At 43.2% G+C, this 22,272-nt stretch overlaps 1 protein-coding gene across 2 annotated transcripts in view; it reads left to right on the forward strand.

The window, feature by feature from the left end:
* Positions 1-22,272, forward strand: part of SCHIP1 (schwannomin interacting protein 1) — a 551,143-nt gene that overhangs the window by 352,236 nt on the left and 176,635 nt on the right. Inside the window, exon 1 of one of the 2 annotated variants that reach the window (XM_059731078.1) lies at positions 10,054-10,239. The exons of the other annotated variant lie outside the window; for it this stretch is intronic. Within the exon in view, the coding sequence (XP_059587061.1) occupies positions 10,234-10,239 (6 nt within the window). The 5' untranslated portion in view covers positions 10,054-10,233. Of the gene's footprint in view, positions 1-10,053; positions 10,240-22,272 lie in introns of those variants that run through there. 2 annotated transcript variants of the gene reach the window in all.

Below are 22,272 nucleotides of genomic sequence, written 5' to 3' on the forward strand. Positions count from 1 at the left end.
CTGGGAAAATAAGAATGATGTTGTCACCATAGGCAACGTGTGGGAAGAGCACTGAGCGGCACGTTCCCCTGCCAGATTTCTGTGCTGGCGGTGGAGTGCACGGATGCTCAGCAGCAAGTAGGGTGGGGGCAGCAGCATGACTTCCATGCTGACAGCAGGCCACGTGGCCCAGGGCTGCAACCCAGCCAATGCTAGCACCCTGCAGCAGTGAGGGTGGTGGCAGCAGTACAGAGTTGTGCCGCACAACTGTCACCACCTACACATCATCTAGGGCTCTCACAATCAGTCTCCTGAGGCTTTGCTTGGTTTGAGACTTCTTTTGTTCTTCACAGCTCCCAAACAGGGAAGCAGGGCAGTAGATTCCACAGTCTGAAAAGGGGGTGGTGAGCTCACTATGCATGTGTCTGACAGCCAAGACCAGAGCTCTTGGTGGCAAATGAGATTGCAACTGCAGCCCCCAGGATCCACCACTGGAGTGGGCGGGGAAGGACAATATATTCGCACTGTGCAAGCCTCAGCATATGTCCTCTAGTATTGGCTCATCCATTGCAAAGGTGAAGTAAAAACCAAGTCTCTGTCCTACCTGAGGTTACCTGTGCAGGAAGGGGAGTACTGGCTTTGTTCCTTCTGAATGGTAATAGGGGCATACAGGGCACCTGATGTCAGCTTTACTGCCCTAATCATAGGCCACAACTTGGCCTGAATGCAGAGCTAAACAACTTGGCGTGAATGAGGAACAATCATTTTGGAGATGTTCTGTACTATTCTTTTAATTAATGTTCCTAGTTGCGTGACAAGATTTTGTTTTTCAGATCATATTTCTAATTTAATTATTGTTCAAGATATAGTTTCTTTATTTTTAAATTTGGATCTGAATCATGAATTTACTTTTTAGAAAAATGTAGATGGAAAGCATATGTTTCATTAGAGGACTACAGCATTATCCTCCAACCTGCTCAGTGCATTGCTTCAGAAAGAGTTTCAACACAGTTGCAAATAAAGATTATTAAAAGAGATTTTTATGTAGTTTGCCTTTGCTTCTATGTTACTGTAATTCATCTTGGGGCATCTTGCATGCAGCAAAATAAATTAGTGGCATGGTAAAATACACTTAAATATATAATAGATCGCCTACCCGATAGAGCAAAATGAGTGGTAATCATCAAAGAAAAAATACAAGCGCCAGCACAATTCCATTATCCAACTTGAATTTAAATAGAGTAAATCATGTTTAAAACATGTTGGCAGGAAAACTTCCTTGGTTGTTTGTATTTATATCTAACACTTGAATTTCAACAAAGCTTTATAAATAACAAAGCACAAATGCAGATTGTATAAAATAAAAAAGCCTTTACAATGTCATGGGATCTTTCATCTTGAACCCATAACACTTTAGGAGTACTTAATTAACACTTGCAACACGCCAGTGAGGCAGAAACACATTTTCCCCATTTGTAAAAGAGGAAAATTAAAACCAAAGACAAATAGTGACTTCCCCAAAGTCACTTCCATAGTCAGTGATGGAGATGGACTTTAATTTTCAGTCCGCTTCTAACCAGTAGACAACAAAGCAAGCTATAATATGTTTATGGCAGTGTTTTGCATCCTGTGGTCTGTGTACACGTAGGGGTCCCCAGAATATGTTTAAGGGGTCCATGAAAGATGACTATGATTAGGGAACTACTGAAATCACACTGGAAGTGCACTGCATGGTGGTTCCTTTAATGTTGCAGTTTAAATTCCTACCCCCCCCCCCCCGTGGTCCACTGCACCACCCCAACCGCTGATTGGCAGAGGTGCCCCACCGTTTGCTTCTGATCAGTGGGGAGGTGAAAACGGTGGCTTAAAATAAGGCATGGTTTTTGCCTCCTGCCACTGATTTGCCAGGGAGCCCCAGCAGCCATACCATTTTTTGCTGACTGGCTGGAAGACAAAAACTGCACCATATTTTAAACCATGGTGTCGCAGGGCACCTCGGTGCCTGCTCCTAGAGAGGAGAAACTGCCAGGGAGAGAGAGAGCGCCCTGGCAGGTCATAACGAGCCCAGCTGAGGGGTTGCCAGAGTAACAGCCGCAGCTGTGGGTTGCCAGAGCAACTAAGGGGAGCCAGCTGCCTGTAGGGGGCAGGGCCTGGCCCTTATAAAGCCCAGGGCTGAGGCCAGGCTGGCAGCTCTCTGCTAGCAGCCGGAGAGGCAGGAGCTCCCTCGGCCGAGAGATGGGTAGAAGCCCGATGGCCAGTACAGCTCATGAGCGCTCCGAAGGTTGGAGTAATGGTGCTAGGTTATAGCCAGGCGGTTTACTTTGTAGTGGCTGGGTGCCATATGTTTTAGTTGCAGCCAGGAGGCTTGCAGTATATTTTGTGATTGTTTATTACACTGGAGGTTTGGGTGAGGCTGTAGGGGTTGGAGGAGGCCTCATTGGGGACTCACAAGGGAGTGTGAGGCCCCAGAGCCAGTGAGGGCGCACTAGGCCCTGAGTTACAGGGCAGAGTCGTGAGGTCAGCTAAGCTCAGAGAGGAGCGGCTGAGCCTCATAGGTACCCCATAGAGGTGGGGTGCCCCAGCGTCAGTGAGGGTGCAGTCTAGCACCAGGAGGGCGCGTTATTCTCACAGCGCCAGTGAAGGCGTGACTGGCGGTGAGGAGCGCAACCAGTGGGTTGCGGACAGGGAACACAGACCCCGGGTTGTGTGCAGGGTACATAGCCCCAGCCCCAGAGAGAGGGGTGATTTTATCAGGGAGCCCAAGGTGGGCACAGTGAGCCCCAAAGAGGGGGAGCACCACATTAGAAAGCCCAGGACGGGTGCACCAGTCTCCAGCAAGGGCGTCACTTGCGGGGTGCATAGACCCCAGCCCCAGGGAGGGGCGATATTGAGGAGCCCGAGAGCGGGACGATATTGAGGAGCCCAGGACGGGCGTAGCGAGCCCGGGTGAAGGCTAGCACTGCAGGAAAACCCAGGACAGGGGCAGGGGTGCTGGTGGACCCAAACCAAAGGGGTTGGCAGCACAGCGCCCCGGGGGAAGGGCAAGGAGCTGCGGTTGTCCCCGGCAAAAGGGGATAGCAGCGCGGTGAGCCCGTACCAGAGAGGGTAGTGGTGCGGTGGGCCTAAAAGACCGGTGGATCGAGAGGACGTCCCAGAGGGGACTAGCCTATTGTAGAGAAGGCCCAAGAGTGGGCTAGATTATAGAAGAAGGGCCCAGGAAGCGGGCGTGCAGGCACACCAACGTCTATTACATCAGCGAGGCTTGGGGCGCGGTATTAGGGGTGGTAGGAGCCACACGCAGCCCATAAGGCTAGGGTACCTGGGGAGCACCCATTACACCGGGAGACCCCAGGGGGTCCAGGAACACATGGGGATGGAGGTCCCGAGTAGCCATGCCCAGGGAGTCATAGGCAGCCTCCCAACCTTATATTTACCAGCAAGACGTGGCGGGCGAGAATAAGAGGGTGCCTTGGGCTGGCCTTGACACGGAGCGAGGGACCTCGAGAAGATCACGGCCCTCCGAAAGGACCCCACCGTGACGCATGGTTTTCACCACCCTGCCAATCAGGAGTGAGTGGCAAGTGGTGGGACCACCCTAACAAATCAGTGGCGGGCAGGGACATGGGGGAAAGTGCAAGATTAAACGAGCCACCACACAGCACACTTCCGCTTCAATTTTTGTAGCTCCCTATGATCAATCAAAAGTATGTGAATACCCATACTTTCGATTCAAAGGCACCAACACATCCATTCAAAATTTCCAAAGGGGTTTGTAGCTCCATTCATGTTTTTTTTAAGTGTCTGCAAATGAAAAAAGATTGAAAACCACTGGTTTATGGTATAACTTTAGAAATTTAGTTGTAGATTAAAAATCAGTGGTTTTGAACACCTATGAAGAATAATATTACATTCTTATAAATGGTGCCCAATCAATATGCATAAAAGTTCAAATTTTCAAATAATTTTGAAAGTAAATGTAAATCTTTGCAATTCCTTTTAAAGGAATATTTATATAAAATATTTGAAAGGTATTCCTTGCAAGTGTATTAGGCTAAAAGCTAAAATTTCAGCTGTACACTAGAAAAGAGCCCAATATCATCCTGTACACTAGAAAAGTGTCCTAATATCATCACCCAGTACAAGAAAGCCAAGGATTAATTTGCCCCTTGAGCACAGCTTGGACCAGGCAGTTGGTCCAGTAAAAGATATCACCCCAAAAACTGTTCTTATCTCTTGCAATTGCTATGAGGCTGCTTTGGCCTCTGATACAAGCTGTTTGCAACAGTTCTAAAATAAATCTGTTGATCCTCCATTATTAAATTTTCTATGTATAAATCTGCTTAATGACTTAAAGTTGGATAATGAATGCATCATGCTGCTAGTAGTCCCATATGAACTGCTTGCATGTCCATCCTGTCAAGGGGGGAAGGGGCAGGGAAGCAATAGCTTGTGGTTTTTGGGCAATCACCAGAAAATAACACTGCTCAAAACTGTAAATATTTGCAAATATTTCATAGGGTAAAAGCCAATTGATAAGATATTCACTAAATAAACTTTCTTTATGAATGAATGTGAGGAAATTGCAATCTGCTGCTGGATATTTCACTAAGAAAAAGAAGCTAACTTCATTTAATAAATAATTCATTGCAAATTACTCACTCAGCTCTAGGTTAGGTAACCAAACACGCTTCTCTCATTTGCAATGGATCAATGAACAAATGAGTACAGCTATTTAGAGCTGTATGAACTAACAAGAGTCTACCTGGTTCCATGAATTTCTGATTGCCTACCAGCTTTAACCAAAAAAACTTAACTATCTGTGATATTTATGAATCAATCATATTTCTTTCTTTCTTTCACCAATTACAAAAAAATTGTTCTGCCCCCATTACTACTAGCATTATGGACTTAAAACCAATAATAATCAATATACAAATGAAAATCTTGTCTATACCTCTGGTGTGTTACAGCAGTTGAAGACTGGGGCTTTGCAATCTTTATATTTTCTTTACCTACATTTCGGCTCTGGCTTGAGACTGGTCTAATGTGGTATCCTGTGCACTCAGCAAATGACGCAACTGATATCATTAAAACTCCATAAAGCCCCTGATAATGGAGTTTATATGTCTCGTGGTTCCATGGCACACCAAAAGCATCATTTTGCAAGAACAAAATTAATATTAGTGGGTTCATAATTCACCGTATTGTACATTTGCCTGTCTGGCCTGTGGCCCTAATGCCGAAGAGCACAAATCTTGAAAAAGGAAGCAATGCTGGGAACTGAAAACCATGATTTATAACCTGGTACATTGTTTTAGACTGCATAGGACACCGTATGCATCTTAGTATCTTGGATGATAAATGGAAAAGCAGGAAAGTTGTTTCTGATTTTAAAGCCAGACTATTTTTAAGTAAAATCAAAATATATATTTGATGGTTCTGTGACTCTATTAAGTGCTGGCCAGCTGCATCAGTCATAATAAATAACATTCTTAATTGTATGCCTCTATAGTCATTAGAAGTTTGCCTGGGAAGCTGTTATGTCTAATGTTATGACATTTGTAAGCATTTTACCCAGCAGGCTAGCCAGCCCTAATATAATTGTTCAGCACTGTAGAATTTCCTGTAGGCTGCATAAAATTTTCTGTAGGTTGTTCCTAGCTAGCAAAGAAAAAACCAGTTTCACTACACTGGGGGCTTAAGTAATTATTTGGACCTTTGTGTGGAGTGAGAGGGCCGTGCAGAGGTAAACTTTTTGCACCATGAGTGGTTCCAACTGTTTCCATTATGAAACCAAGTTTGGTTCCTGTGTAAAATCCACAGAAAAAGACATTTCAGCCTCAAAACTGGTAGGCTGGTCTGTGACAAAAGTAGAACTTTTCTACAAGACATTGGTCATTTGGATCAGGGATCTGTGAATTAGTAGAACACCTTCAGAAAAAAAATTGTCACTATGGCGCAACAAAAAAGAGGGGGGAGAAGTATAGGGATGTTTTGGATCACTTCCTTCACCACCTGAGTTCCAGCCCAGAGAGGCAATGAGATAATTAGGCTCTTTTTCTAAAAATATAGTCATAACTAAGGTTGTGCAAGGCTTCGGACAGAGCTTTGGATCTGGAGAAGATTCAGATGTTTCGGGATCCAAAGTAGCACATCCGGGTCGAAGCGCTGGCCTCATTAGGCCTTCTGAACTGGTTCGGAGCTTCCAAAGAGCTTTAGAGCCGCCTCGGAGATCCGGCCATAGGGTATAATGGAGAAACAATAAAATATCTGTAACTTTGTTGTTTTTTGTCTGATTTGGATGAAATTTTCAGGGATAGTAGACTCTTCAGAGTGCATGAAGCCTGCCAAGATTCAAGAACAGCAGTGCAGGGGTTTGGGGGAAACCACCCAAATTGTTGAAAGCAAAACTCATGTCATGTCTAGGCATTACAACATAGGGTAGTGAAACCTGCAGGGCTAGTAGCCTATGCTGAGGCCACAAAGCCTGCCAAGTTTCAAGAAGATTTTTGCAGGGGTTTTGTGGGAACTGTACCCCAAATTCTTGAAAGCAAATCTCCTGTTACATCTATGTGTTACAGCACAGAGAGGTCAAAACTGCAAGGATGGTAGCTCTTGCTGAGGCCACAAAGCCTGCCAGGTTTCAAGCAGATCAGTGCAGGGGTTTGGGGGGAACTGCACCTCTAGCTGTGGACAAGCAAAACTCATTCCATGGGTGACCCTGCATGTGTTAAGGCTCAGCGGGGTGACAGCTGCAGGGATGATTAGAGCTGAACCTATGGCAGCTCAGTTTGGCCCAGATTGACGCACAGCTTCAGGTGGCAGAAGTGCCCTCAAGTCTTTGGGGAGCTATCAAAACACTTTCTCACTTTAGTATGGGTTTGTTTCTTTGTGACCAGATTTCTCTTTGAGCAGTATGAGTGGCTTTTTCTCAGCAGCTGATCCTTCCTGCTAGGGCCTCAAAGAGCAGGGGAGCAAAGCAAGGAAAGAGAGGTGGCAAGGTGGCATGCAAGTTGAAATATCAGATTGTCACCCCCTTGGTGCAGTTTTCCAGGTCATGGCCAGGCTGTTTGCACAGACTAGGAATCTTGTTTAATAGGGAGTTGCCATTGTCACAATCAGCAGCAGCAAGTGTTTCAGGGTATTTTTTTTAAACACATTAACATGCATTTAAGTTTCTATAACTGCATTAAGGGATTGTTGTATTTGTCATTCATACCATTCTAATATCAGATAAAAGGCAAATTATCATAATGCAACAATTTGTATCTTAATTTATTTCCAGGACATTTCAAAACTACGGTTTATGAAAGTGTTTTAAAGTAAACTTGGAGAGATTGATTCAGTGCCTGTTTCATACTGGTAGGCCCTGCAGCTATGAACTGGTAAAACTGCCTGCTCGAGCTGGGCTTTCTAACTAGAGCAGTGAAAGATATCCTATCTAGAGCAGCCCATCTAGAACAGCCATGGCCCCTCTGGGATGCTCGTAGCTATCAGCAGGAGACAAGCTAAATTGGTGCATCTCCTAAGCACCCTCCACTGGCAGAAGATGGAGATTAAATTCACCAAAGGGAGCCCAGTGCTTTAAACAGTTTGAACAAAGCAAAAAAGTCCAAATGGGAGCCAGGATCTGGCCTTTAAATTGTTGTGAAGATTTTTAACACATACTACAAAACTATAACATATATCTGCATATATATTTCTGTAACTATCTCCCTCCTCCTCAACAGTTACTGCTTTCAACAGTTACCCTCTATGCCATATGTAATATGGGAACACTAAATTAAAAACTAGCAAAAAGATTAAAAGAAAGCACAGGTAAAACTATTTATGCCACCATCCAAAGGTACCATCCAAAGATAAATAATCACAATTATTATAAGAGAACATATACTAATTGAAAATGCTGTCATTGTCATTCTAGCTATACTGAATGTGAACTGTCAAGGTTTGAAGGTGCATGTGATCTGTCAAGTTCGAAACTAGATTCTACCTTTTCCAAAGTTCGGAAGTATTTGGGCCAGTTGTCAGTTTTTATTTATTATTATTCTGGAAACGTAGGTAGATTAAACAGTGGGAAGCCGTGGCTTGTATCAGTTCTATGGACCAAATTCTGTCCTCAAAAACCAGCGTCTCCCATTAGTTCAGTTTGTTGCATGTTGTATTTCATTTATTGTAATTCATAATTAAATAGATGATTATAAATGAATGTACATGAGAAGTTCTGTGGACTGAGGTATGAGACTCATGTTGCAGCTATACTTTGTGGTGCTGGCTTGGCCTGGTATATATAACCAAACCTCAATTTCCTCTTGTGTATGCAATTCAGACTTATCAATAAATCCATATCAAGTGTAGAAAATAATTTAAGCGATAATAAAAGCTATGAGTTCAGGCTGTGATTTTACTGGCAGGAATTTCCTGCTGGTGAAATGTCATTTAGCTCTTCAGATAACAGGACAGCAATTTCAAATCCTCTAGTCATGAGTTGAACAGCAGGGATTTTAAGAGGCATTAGTCTCCTGTAGACAAGCTAATTGTTTGATCTGATTTTAAATTAATAAGTGCTATCTATATAAGAGAACAAACTTACAAGGTTTGAGGGGTGAGTGGAGCTGTATTATGAGGATCTAGTTGCTATGGAGACTGGTTTATTCTCCAGGAGATATAGGCTAGGCTCTATTAGGGTTGGATCGAGATGCTCCAGGCAATTCCATCCAGGTTCATTGTCTGCTTTGGCCACTATCTTGGGACCAGGGACCAACTCAAAACACTACTAAAAAATTCAAAGGCCAAATCCTACTCTCACTTCTGCAAATAAAATTGGGAGCATAATTTGGTGCTGCCTAAATATTTCAGACAAGATAACAGTCCACAATATATCTGCTGACTTCTTGGTGGTTTTTGTAATGAAGTCTGAACAAGCCTTGAACCATAATGTCAGTTTGTCTTCTCTAAGACATGGTCAGGGAACAGTGTCTGTTATTTGATGCTGTCTGCCAATCTACGAGAGAGAGAGGATGGAACTATTAATACAACTGATAGCTTCTTATACTCTGTTTGTACTGTGCACAAATTTGTGAACCAATATCATGAATTATATGCAGCTATGAACTGGAGAATTTATAAGTGATGTTCCTATTTTAAGCCTGTTGTGTAAGTCTAGGAGACTGCATGCTTTGTTTAACTGCACATGAGAATAGTGGCTGGGGTCCAAGTATGAACCATTAAGTTTCTGTAGGAAGATCACTAATGTATTGGTTATGAGTTTCTACCCCAGTGTGACGATCTGACTCTGACCACCACTGGCAAACACCTGTGTGACGGGTATGCACAGATGCTGGTAATCTGACTAAGAATATGTGATTTGTTGGTGACTACTTAAGAAAATAACCTCCTTTGAAGAGTTCACAACACAGTTATCAAGCAGCTTTCTTATTAGCTTAAGAATCCATCCCAGTTTTCTGCGTTAGACAGGCTTACAAGCTTTGAGAGTGCTACAAAAAAAGACAAGATTCTGGGTTTTCCCAGTCACATTCTGAACTGTTTTAAATAAAGCCAGTCAGTATAATGTTTCCAAACACTATCCTTTATTGCCAGCACAGTTAAAGTGATATTTCCTAAAGTGAAGGATTCACATTAGAGATGGTAACACATTTGTTTAGTAAGTTAGATTACTGCTAATTATTAATATACAAGCAGTTAGGGTAATGTTAAAGAAGAAAGTCATGTAGGAAAAAAAGATTAAATGAAAAAGTCATGACATATTAATGACTTAAATGTATGCTGGAACTGGCAGAACAGAAAGTATTATGAATAATTCAAATGAGACAGAATTTTCCTTGCAAGGTCGATGAATGTAAAAGGGAAGGCTTTTGGAAAGATCAGCTCATTCTTTCAGCATTGTAGAGAGCTCTCCATCCATCTGGAGGGTTAAGACAAGTTCAGGCAACACAGAACACCACCTATTCGTTCGGAGAGAAGATTATATTGAAATCTATTGGCACCGCGCTTAGTTCAGTTGGAGTCTGACAGCTGCTGGGAAGAGTTAAGCCTGAATGTTTGATTCCAAGTGAATTAAAATCTATTTTTGAATTCAACTTCCAAGTCCTGAAGGAATGGTTACCAAAGGGAAAGGAAAGCAATGAGCAATACCAAAGGCAATTAATACAAAGCACAGGACCCTTCTTTATCCTACAAATGATTGGGATTTTCTTACAAAATGGGTGGAAAAAGAAATATTGTTTATAGAAGATGAATGTGAGTACTCTGAGAGAGAAATGTTTTCATGGTCTGCTTTAATATTTATTTTCTTTTTCTTAAACTATTTACCCATTGTTTAGAAGCACAGTTCAGGAGAGTATTGAAATAGAGCATTTATTACTCTAACCTCCTAAAGCATGTGTCTGTCTGTCTGTCTGGCTGGCTCTTCCTTTCTGCTTTAAAATGTTTAAATAGTGGTAGAAAGCCTAGGGTTTATACTCTGCTGAATATAACATATATGCAAAGTAATAAGTCAACAACCCATGAGTGGATTACAGGTATACCAGCATTTCTAAAATTTTTTTGTAGCAGTCTAAGGTAATAATAAAGGACTTCATTTTTTTCTAACTTCAGAAAATGGTGGTCTGGTAATAAATATACCCCAGGTTGTTTGTTGAGTAATTTGCAAGGTTACAGGGTAAATAGCAGAATGTATATGATACTGTTGCTTATAATCAATATCAACTTCCTAGCTGCAATTCAGCACCCTGTAGACCTGAGCATTTATATGTGCAATTTCTAATTATGTTAAGCAAGACAGTGTTAGACTGGGAAGATCCAAAAGTTAGACATGTTTTGTACAAACTCATTATTTGAAACAAAACTACAAACTGTATTCAGGCTAAATCTTAATTAAGTGAATCTATTTAATTTTACATGCCTGGTTTTTCTAAATAGTATTTCAAGGCTGCTTTGGGGTGATTTGTAACTGGCTTGTCTTTTTTTTCTTGCAGCCACAATTTTACAAGAGACAATTATCATAGGTGCAACTTTTCGCCTGTGATCATTTCTGTTTGCAAATTGTTTTTAGACACCTAATTACTAGATGAGAGACCCTTATTATATAGATTTTGACATGGAATAAATTGTGCCTGCATAAGCAAAATTTCACCCACAATTTGCAAGGGCAAAGGGAAATCAGGTTTTAGGACTATTCCTTTGTGTTAGATTGTACTAATGTGACTTGTCCCCTAGCTGACTAGAGGGATGCACTGACTGTCCTATTCTAATCTTGAAAAAAGGAATCACTGCAATTGTAACTGTTATGCAGAGATAAGGATAATTTGAATTGGATCACATGACCAAATGCAAATCTTGCCTTTAGCCTATTGTAGATCAAGACATAGTTCAGCTTGTACATCTAGCAAGCTGTAAAAATAAGCCAGATGCAAAAGGAAAGCCAGAGCTTCCAGGATGCTGCTCTGACAAATTTTATTTTCCTCTACCTCAGAGCTCTCCAGCTTCAAAGCAGCCAGGGGCCATGTGCCCCATGGGCTGCACCAGCAGGGGCCACATACTGCCAGGGCAGAACTAGCAGAAGACATGTGCCCTCTAGGCTACATGTCCCACACCTGTGTGTGTGGGTGCCCACCTGCAACTCGGCACTGCACACCAACAGGTTCTTCCACCCCACACATACACACACTGCACTGCCCAGATAAGCAGGTGCTCCTCGCTTTTCTACAATGCACTTGCCTTACTTTCAGCTCCTTGTGAGGTCCCCTGTAGCACTGCAGGGCACAGTGCCCCTAGCAGTGTGGGCTACACTGTACTGCCTGGTGGTCTGGGCCAGGGAGGGGAAGCCCCAAGACCCAGCTGCTGCTTCAGAAGAAGCAATAGGAGCAGCAGCAGCTGGTGAGAGACTGAAGGCCACATGTTAACCCCTGTAGGTTGCATGCAGCCCATAGGTCACCAGGGCTAGGGTCAGAAGTTGCACATAAACTGGTTTAGGTGATCAGAAACTGGTTTAAACCTGTAACAGAATAGAAGTTCAGTGCACATAAACCAGTTTCAAAAAGGCTGAAACTGGTTTCAGATAAACCAGGCTGAACGTAGTATCCGACTTAACTGATTTGGGTCAAACCAGTTTATGAAACTTCTGTCCCTGACCCCCTCCTGGTTCAAATTAAATCAGAATCCCCTAGCATCCCAGCATTTTGCAGCCCTGGGCTGGGCTGGGCAGGGCTGGCTCACTGGGCCCCCTAGCAAAACCCTGGCTAAGGTCTGAGGCCAGGGAGGGGGGTTAAATTTCCCTTCCTCTGAGTATGGAGCTGCCCTGCCCTGCCCTGCTTACTTAGGGCTGGCTGTGACCGTGGACTACAAATCCCAGAGGCACCTGGAAGCAGAAGAGGCAGTGATGAGTAACCCTGCAAAGTCCTGCTGCTATGATTGTGGACTGCAAATCCCAGAGACCTCAGGGCAGTGGCGACACATAAGAGGTGCACAGGAGTGCACGTGCACCCCCTGTGGGCACCGGTGCACCCCCTGACTGGCCGCGCTTGCTGCTTACACAATGGGCAGGGGGGGCAGGCAGGAGTGCCAGTGCTCCCCCTGCAAGTGCCGGCCAATCGCTGCCTCTGCTCCCAGAAGTGGCTGCAGCCACTCCTGGAAGTGGCTGCAGAAATCAGCCACAATGATCAGCTGGATTGGCTGCGGGGGTCCCCCCCCCCGGACAGCGAGATTGGCTGTAGGGGACCACCCCCCTCCCCGGTCAACAAGACTGGTTACAGGGGGCGGGCATGTGCCCTGCCTAATTATGGCGGCCCCAGTCGCCCATGCTCAAGGGCAGCAGGAAGAGGAAGCGAACACACAGCCCATGCTGGCTACATGCCAGAGAGCTGTGCTCTAGTGCCCCCTGGCTTCTAGCTTGAGCCACTGCAGGCATATAACTACATTTCCTGAATCAAAAATGAATGTCTGTTCATTTGCCTATTGGTTCAATCTTTGCAGCTTAAGCTAACCTGCAAAGACTGAATAAATTCAGCCTTGGGCTTTTTGACTGTCTGTACTTAGCCTAGATGCACATCCCTGTTCTACCTACTCTTCCCACTAGCTTCTCACTTGCTTTCCACTAGATTAGGAAGTGCCATTGTTGACATTTGACATGTTGCTAAACCTGCCTTTACAAACAGCATCTGTTTGTCCTGAAAGCTACTATCTTCTAGGAGAAAATTGTTATCTATAGATGCACTCTACATTTTAGAGAAACACACATACACATCTATAACAGTACATATAATGTAGTGTATAGTACACAAAAAGCTATCTTAAAAGAACATTGCAAAGTCAGACACTTAAAAGTTAGGAAACCTTCAGTAGAATTAAGGTTATATCTTCAACTACATGTTTCCCCATGACTCCTGCCTTATTCAGCAGACAAGGATATTTTCACCCCAGAAAGTGAATGGGTCAATAAGTCCTCACCCACAGACCAGGACCCCAGACCCCCCATCAATTCTTCCCCCTGCCCCAGTGCCAAATCTAGTACTTGTGCCCACTCTAGCCACCAGGGGCAGGTGCCACATGTAATATGCCATGCTACAATTAGTGCTCACCTCACCTGGACTACACTGCCTGTGGTGCTTGTTCCAACTACTCTGAGATCCATGCAGCTTGCTGCATCCCCAGAAGTTGGTTGAGGACTGCACCATATGCAGCACCTGCTACAGCCAGTCCAAGACCAACACTGGTCCCAGATCAGTTGAAGCAGATGCTATGTGTAGCATCATTTCTGGAGCAGCCAGAATGGCACTGTATGTGGCACACATCCTGGACTCTGCCTACAGTCAGTCCAGGTGAAGTCAGACCCAAGGGCAACACCACAGGCCGGATAATAGGGCCCCATGCACCATATGTTTGACACTCCTGTTATACAGAGTCTTAATGTGCTAAGAAGGATGCTTTCATCTCTGCACAACCTGCTCCTGCCTCCCGCTCAGTGTTAACGTGGCCATAAAATAAAAAGCAATCAGGGCTTATGGACAGAGGTGATATCTTTTATTAAACCAACAAGATTTTGGGGGAAAAAAAATTCTTTAATTGCAAGCTTTTGGGCACAAATACCCTTCATCAGGCATCAATGAAAAATTGTAAAAGTTCTTCTGGGTAGAAATGAAAGTTCATATTTTATAGTTCATAGCGGCCTACTTAAATCACGGTGAGCCTACACAGTTTTTGCAGATTGGTCACAGCACAAAAAACACATTCTGCAGATATTTCCTGGATGTGCTCTGCTGTCCTCCTCTCCTCCCCCACCCCCAGCACTTATTGGTGGAATAGAGGGATGAGGGGGCGGACGCCATCTTATCTGCTGCCCTTCATACTGCCCCACTAGCCGGGGCCTTCCCTCTCTGGGTAGGCTGTGAGGCTGGGCTACAGTGGCAGCAAGGACTACTGGTCCCCACTGGAGAGTTAGCATTTTATTCTATTAAGGTGTTTTTTTTAAGTTGATTTTGCAGACAGCCTTGGATTTTGCAGTTTCCAGAATTGTGAATTGAGTAGACCCTTACCCATAATCATGTAGTTTATAGACATTTGGCACTACAAGCTCTAAGCAACCATCTTTTATATAACATCATTATCTTTAGCCCAGATGATTATACTGAATTACTATAAGATAGACAAACAAATGGAGAGAGCTTCTGAGCCTGGCTAAAAGCAATGAGGGAGAGTGCAACTGGTACACAACAAATGTGTAGAAGCCATCCATTCATCTGACCTTACTCGCACAGGAAAAATGTTGCAAGTGTAACAGGAAGAGACACTGATGCTATGATTCACTTGATACTGTCAGCTAGAATTGCAGGTGAGGGAAGAGATACTCTCCGTCCCAAACAGAGTGATACTAACCTTCAGTGTGACTCTGGAGAGTCTCAGTACAGTGGTACCCTCTGCTACTGAAAGACATTGTTCTACACCTTATAGATATTAGATCAGTATTATGAGACAACTGGAGTGAAAGCCAACATGATCTGAGCATACAGCAAAAAACAGAACAGAGAGATCATTCGAAACTGTAAGCAGTCCCCTTTCCAATTCTAAACCTGTCCAGCTCTTCCATAAGTCTGAAATGCCTTCTCCATCAAGTTAGCATTCTTCCCATGTGGCGAAGCAGACAGCCCCGACTAATGTAATGCACTGAATTCTGACTGGCATATAAAAGTACAGCAGGACAGAGCAGCTTGTGGTGCCAGATGAGGATATACTTCCAAGTGATTAATTTCCTGCCTTTTAAGCCAGTTGAGTAGCTCCTGTTCCTCTAGTCCTTGTTGTGTTATATGCCTATATATAGGAATAGCTGGAGGAGACAGTTCTCCCTTCATTTATATCTAATTCTTGACTGGTCAGTCTGAAGCAGTGGAAAGAGTGAACCAAATGAACAGAAAAAAGCAACTGTTGTTTCTGGTGCTTGAGAATTGGGACAATGAAGATAATAAAAAGATGCTTTGCAACACTTAAATGGTATTCTGATCTAAATAGGTCTAGCAAATCGGTGCTATTGTTCAGAACATTACCAAACTAACAGTTCCTCAGTCACTGCCAAGGTAGTGGAGCTGTTTGTGCCTGTTCATCTTTCCAGGGTGAAGAGAGTACCGTCTATTCTATTTCAAATTTTTGCACATCATAAGAGGTCTCCAATAAGCCTCCTCACATTTGGCCAGGGAAGGAGAGAATTGGCAGCCTTCTCAGATATTTGTTTCTTCCAGAAATGTTATGCCCTCCCCTTTCTACCTCCTATTTCAGCAATAATACGTCTCAAATTAAAAATTATGAAAAGTTCTTTACTGCTGGAGAAATGCTGTTATGCATCTCCAAGAAGAAAAAGAGTAGTTTTTTTAAAGTAAGACATCCCTATTACAGCTGACTAGCTGGTTTGGTGATTCGTACCAATGTACATGTGGCCCTTCTCTTAGTGAACGTCTGTAAGTTAGACATGTTCAAATAGTGAACACATTTGAGGACATTATGATCTAAGCATGGATATTCTGTGAGATGGAGAAGGGGGAAATTGTCAGATGCACTGTTTGTTGTGAATTATTTACCCAGATGGGAACTGAAAAGGAGCGTATTAGAAGACCACTGTTCAATTCAGCATTTTCTTTTTAAAAATGATGGTAATGATTGTCATACAGTTTTCAAAGTGGTTTGCTCTTAGAAAATTGTTGCTACTTGAAAATTGTATTCTAAGAGTCCTTCTGATTCAATAATGAACCTGTGTGCAAGTATTTAAGTTTCAGAAATTAAACCAAGGAAAGGCTTTGAATAGGGTTTGGGTACTAGGAAAATTGAAGCAGATTAGCATTAATACAACAGTTTGGCTATGTACCCATCTCATATTAGCTTGGTCTCCTTCCTTGTTAGCCCCTACAAAATCTATTTCTATGTCAGAATGACCCTCTTTCACTGTCTTTTCAACATGATTCCATCACAGTGAGATCATCCCATCTAGGTGTGGACCTGAGTGTGTTGCTTGGTGGTTATAGCAGAAGTAATTTCTTAATATGGCATTGTTCAAAGAGAAGTGTAAAAATGTAACCGTTATGTACTTGGGTGAACCAAAACTGAGCATGCTGCTGAGATCTGTAACATGGAGACCTGTACTAACATCAGAGTGCTTGCCTGCTGGAGAAGTAGTGATATTAATCAGTTACAGTTACATAGGACCTTTTATCTGAGAAAATCACTGCATTTTATGAACATTAATGAAGCATTTTCATACTGTGACTTTTTGATGTCTCTCTCACTGAGTGGTGCTACAGCAGAGAAATGAGAAAAATTGGCCACCCACATGATGCAGTGGGAAAGCAGAGAAACTGATGGTACTGTTTGTGAAACAGTCATAGGGCTGAAAGCCAAAAATGAGAGTTCAAATTCTGACTCTATTACAGTCTCCTCAAGTAACCATGGAAAAGTCACATTTCTCTCTGCCTTACTTTCCTCATGCGCAAAAAAAAAAAAAAAAAAGAGGCATAATACTTCCCTACCTAATAAGGGATGAATTAGTACCTTACAAGATGTGTGGTATTACAGAAATACACTCAGTTTGTTGCTCCGTCACTAAAGCACATTTGTAATCTGAGGCTCCAATGCACACTGCAAATCATTCAGGGATACTCCAGAGATCTATAAGAAATGGATAGAGATGAGTTCAGATAGCAGTTGAGAGAGCAGTACCGGGCATATAAAGCTGCCTAAAAGAAAGTTCAGAAGCACAAGTGAGAAAAGAGCACCAAGAGGCATGAAACTGTCTATCTGGGAGTGCAATGACAAGAGATGGGAGCATAGACTGAATAGGAGACTAGAATGTGCAGGGTTTTGAAGGTGAAAAGATTGTGAATTTGCTGCATCTGTGATGTTGTATTAATGGCCTGGTAAGATGCCTGGAGGACAGTTGTGAAGGTCAGTGCACATGCTTACTACCCCTTGGAAAGGATCACAAAATCCTTTCTGCATCTTGACATTGTAGCCTTGTTAAGACAAAGCCCTACAAGGGTAAACAACAACTAATGGAAGGTGGGAGGTTAATCCTCAGGTGGCGTTCAGAATGGAGCTGGTTAGGAAACAGATTTTCCATCTTATGAAAAGCTTAGGCTTTGGACTGGTTTTCTTTGTGAAGCAGGGCAAAAGCCTCTAAAACTCAACATTTTTATGCAACTGAAATTCCAGTGTTTCATTTCACATGGTTAAAAATCTCCACTGCAAGAATCCACTGATTATTCTCAGATTCCCCCGTGGCCAAGCTAGCACCCAAGGCCAGGCATACTGCCTTACAGTCTGATTACTCTACCCCCTTGCAAGGCAGTCCACATGCCTCCCCCAATACCAGACACCCAGATGAACAGGAACTAGGCAGCCAGCCTTTGTTCTTAGTGTATTGGTAGTCTAAGAAGCTGTTGGCTGAGCAGACCAGCTGCTCAGCAACTCATGTATCCCAGAAAGCTTGATAGCCCACAAGGGGTCTGTAAAGCAACCAGCGATTCGTAGGCAATCAGGCCACATGGCTAAGAAGTTTTGGACTTTTAAGTGAATCCAGGAGCAGGACATTCTGACTGGCCTGTCAGCCAAGCGGCTTACATGGTTTCATTTGAAAGTTTCAATGTTCTTGTAGATCTTTTCAGTTTCACTTAATCAGATTTTCTGATAGAAAATTGTTGTTAGAAAGATTTCAACCAACTCTAGTCCAAATACAGTTTCATGAGACAAAATTAACAGGGAGACAGTAAGGTGAAGCTAACACTATGTAAAAGCAGTGCATGGCAAGGCAAGGTTGTGCCAGCATGAAAAAAATCACAGAAAAGTAGGATTAGAAAGCTTCTACCACAACCCCCTGCCTTCGCTAAAATCATCCCTTTCCAACCTATCCCATACAAATCCCATATCAATTCAAATTAAGGGTTAATAGTAAACTGTGACCATTGGAGGTTTTCATGCATTTCTGCACTTCTGCAGTAGAGATGGTGGGTGGCAGCTGGTGGTGGGCACAAGCGACAGCAAGCCTTATATACCTGCCATATATACATGTTAATTAATATAATTTAAATTGCCTAGTTCAGACTTCCATAGTCTGCATTAACGTTATTCCTCATTCAATTAGGATTAGTTCATTTGGACTGGAGCCAAGTTTAATTCACACTGCAGATGTCCACATATATATAATGATGGCTGTAGTCCAGATTAAACCTAGACAAATGTAACATCTATAAACAGCTCAGCATCCTGTTGCTGGAAAGGTTAAGAGATCCAAGGAAGAGGTCCATGCTCCCTGATACAGAGGAAGGCAAAAACCTTTGTAGTCTGTACCAGTATGGGGTAAAATTCCTTTGTGACCCCAGATCTGGTGATCAGTCTGACTCTGAGCAGAGTGGCAAGACCCTCTTGTCAGGAACTTCCAGGTTTTATTCCCAACAAGAGCACTGGTACACCACAGTCAAAATCCCCCACCTTGACTGCAGCCAATACCTAGTGCTCCTCAGGAAGCTGAAAAACAAAAAACCCCACACTTGTAACAAGAGAAGAAAAGCATTCCTTCCTGACAACTATGTGGCAAACAGCACTTTTCCCCGTGGGGTGGGGGAAGGTTGCTCCTGGACTTTCAACTATTGCTCTTTACAGAGCATTCCAGGCAAAGCTACGCCTAAATCATCCCTGACCAATGCTTATCCAAATGCGTCTTGAAAATCTGCAATGATAAGAGATTCCACAACTTCCCTAGGCAGTCTGTTCCACTGCCTCACTGTTCTAATAGTGAAATTTGTCCTGATATCCTATTTAAACCTACGTTGCTGCAACTTCAAGCCATTGGTCCATTTCTTGCTCTCTCTAACTAGAGAAAAAAGTTATTCTCCTTCTTTATTAGTGTCTTCAATTTCTGTTCTAGTGCCCTTATTCTTTATTTTCCCCTCTTGTCTGCCTCCCCCCACCCAATTATCCTCACTTTCTTTAGCCCTCAGCATCTATGAAATCCGTGTGCCTTTTAATTCCTGTTCAATTAATAGACCTTGTAATCTTGTTTTGAGGCTAATCTCCTTTCAATTGTATAGGAATGTAATAATTACGTGCCTTTTGTTTAACCACATTTGATAATTGCAGAAGGAACACTGATGAGGTGGATTAGCTTAGAATTTGACCTGTCTTGTTTTCTTATCTACTTGGAAATCCATTATGTGTTTTTCCAAACTCTCTGAATGCTTGTGACCTAGAACTCAATGAAATCTTGCTGTGTGTGCAACATAAGGGAGCAGATTCTGGGGAAAAACGTTCCTGTTGTAAATTTAGTCTAGTCCTTCAGAATCTATTGCAATCTGAATCCGATTGAGTTCAGTGAGTTTTGATCAGGCCTATGTTTATGGATAGGCGATTATAGTGAAGAAAGAAAAATATATAAATTACAAATGTTACCTTGAAAGTGCCCTGTGGTAAACTTGATTTTAACTCTTCTATTAATATCTTTCTCCTAAATACTTAGAAAGCAAATATTAATCCCATAGGGGGAAAAAATGTTAAAGAACACTAAGGCCGCGTACAGATGAGTGTGGACATTTGGTTCTCTGGGGACAAGTAGCAACATCTTGCATCACAGTTTCTTGTTCCCGGGGAATGCCGGTGCCACGCATCCTTTGGCACACAGCAAGTTACCCTGGGGGCACTAGGGGAGGTTGGGGCCAGCACTGGGCAGGCCCCAGCAGCCTTACCTGGGGTCCTGGGAATCTAGCAGGGCTACAGCAGTGGCAATACTGCCTTGCAGAGCCTAGCTGGCAGTTGCAGCAAATTTCCAGGCAGCCCGGCTCCACTTTTTGACAGTGCGTGCTGCCCATGCATGTGCTGCTTCACATTTTTTTCCACAGGTTTTTTTACCCTTATCTGAATGCACCCTAAGAGGTTTGGTTAAGTACCCACGTACTAAGGATACATTGTGCATTGGACATATACTGCTCAATACAGCTTTAAAGAAATATCAAATAAAAACAACCCGTAAAAACAAGCATTAGGAACTGCTGCTCGGCATCACTGCCCTTACCAGTTTTTATGGTCTTTACAATTATAGTTTCTTGGGTTTTTCATTTTATCCTCCCATGTTGCCGTATGAAAACAAAGCAAAAAGACACAAAGTTCATCCATAGCTCATCTAAGGCAATCTCAGGCTGCAAACAGACATTGCCCTTGTGCCACCATAAAACGTTTTATGGTGGCACAAAACCTGAGCCAACAGATGTCCCTGGCCCTTGTCATGCCCTAAATGGTGATACAATGATTCTTAGTGATACTTTGTACAACCTTTTCACAGCAGCCTGATCCTGCTGGACCCTAGCCCTGATGCAGGGGCACCCCAGAGAACACCATGCGGTCTTCTATTCTGTGCTTGCAGGTGCATGCCCCAGGAATTCCTTTGCAAAAGATCCCAGGGTATGTGTTTCATGCTGCAGAGCCAGAGAACTTGTTTAATAGCTGTAGAAGGAACACTGATGAGTTGGATAAGCTTAGAAGCACATTTGATAACTGGGAGCTAAAGCCCTGGGAGCAGCAGGGGCCAGATCCTGTGGAACATTGACAGCAGGGGCACAGACAGAAGTGCAGCTCCGCGCTGTAACACAGAACACTTTGGAGGAAGTGTTCTACTAACAGTGATCCCCCCGGACTAAACAGAAGTTCACTGTTGGTTCCAGGGAGGGGATTCTACCTGCTGGAGCCTGCAGCTGGTTTCTGGTAGCAATGGCCCCTCCTCCCTCCCAGCAAATACTGTTTTCAGAGTGGAAGAGAAGAAAAGGAGCTTGTTCTAGGGGTTCTCCAGTCAGCACTGGAGGGCAAGGTAGGTGGATTGGACCTCCCCCACCCCCCCACATGGTGGGGTTCCAGTCTACCGGCACCACCCTCCTATGAGGGCTGAAAAAACAGTGACAGGCTGGGAGGTAGCACAGACAGAAGTTATTGAAGATGCTGTGTTTTGAAACATCATCTGAACCCTCATGCAATCAGGGTTCAGATTTTTACAGGACTGGGCCCTTTTAAAGTACTGTGCAACTGTGCACTTCTACAACCATGATCAAATAGAGCATTTTCAGATCATGTGAATATTGTCACTTCTGTCGGTGCCCCAGGTGATGTCTGTCTGCCCATCTGTCAGATCAGCTGGGCTAAGACACATCCCAGAACAGGTAAATGCACCACAAAGATGACATTTGTCTGTAGCCTCAGTTGTTCCATGGACTTCAACAGGTTTTGGTTTGTGGCTACAGTGCCTTCAAGTACAACAAAATAAATAGGAACAAACAGAGAGAATGTTTTTAACCCCTCTCATCACTTCTGTTTATAATAATTGTAGGTGTTACTTGAAAAAAAAATCTATCCACTGGAAAGAGGGTTTTTTTTAGTAGAGAGTGCCCCTTGAAGATATATGCACAATTCTGCATTGAATCGTAACTTTTATGCATAAAGGGTCAGTCCCTTCTATAGTGTAGCCAGTGTGCTTTTATCAGAGTTCTTTAAAACAAAACAAAAAAACCTCTTTGTTTTGTGGTCACAAATTAATAAGTCATAAACTGTAAATACGACTTAAGGTAAAATGTTGAGATACACAATGAACTTTCCAATAATTTGAATTATCTGATTGTTTGGGCCATTGCCATTATGCATACATTAAAGTTAGCAGTATGTGTTTGTGTGGATTGGGAATAGGGGAGAAGGACATTACTAATAGAATAACGTATCTGCTCTTCTCTGGGAGGATCTTTCATACCCTCTGCAGAGTAAAAG

Source organism: Alligator mississippiensis, chromosome 7, assembly GCF_030867095.1.
Source record: "Alligator mississippiensis isolate rAllMis1 chromosome 7, rAllMis1, whole genome shotgun sequence".
In the NCBI taxonomy this organism is placed as follows: Eukaryota; Metazoa; Chordata; order Crocodylia; family Alligatoridae; genus Alligator; species Alligator mississippiensis.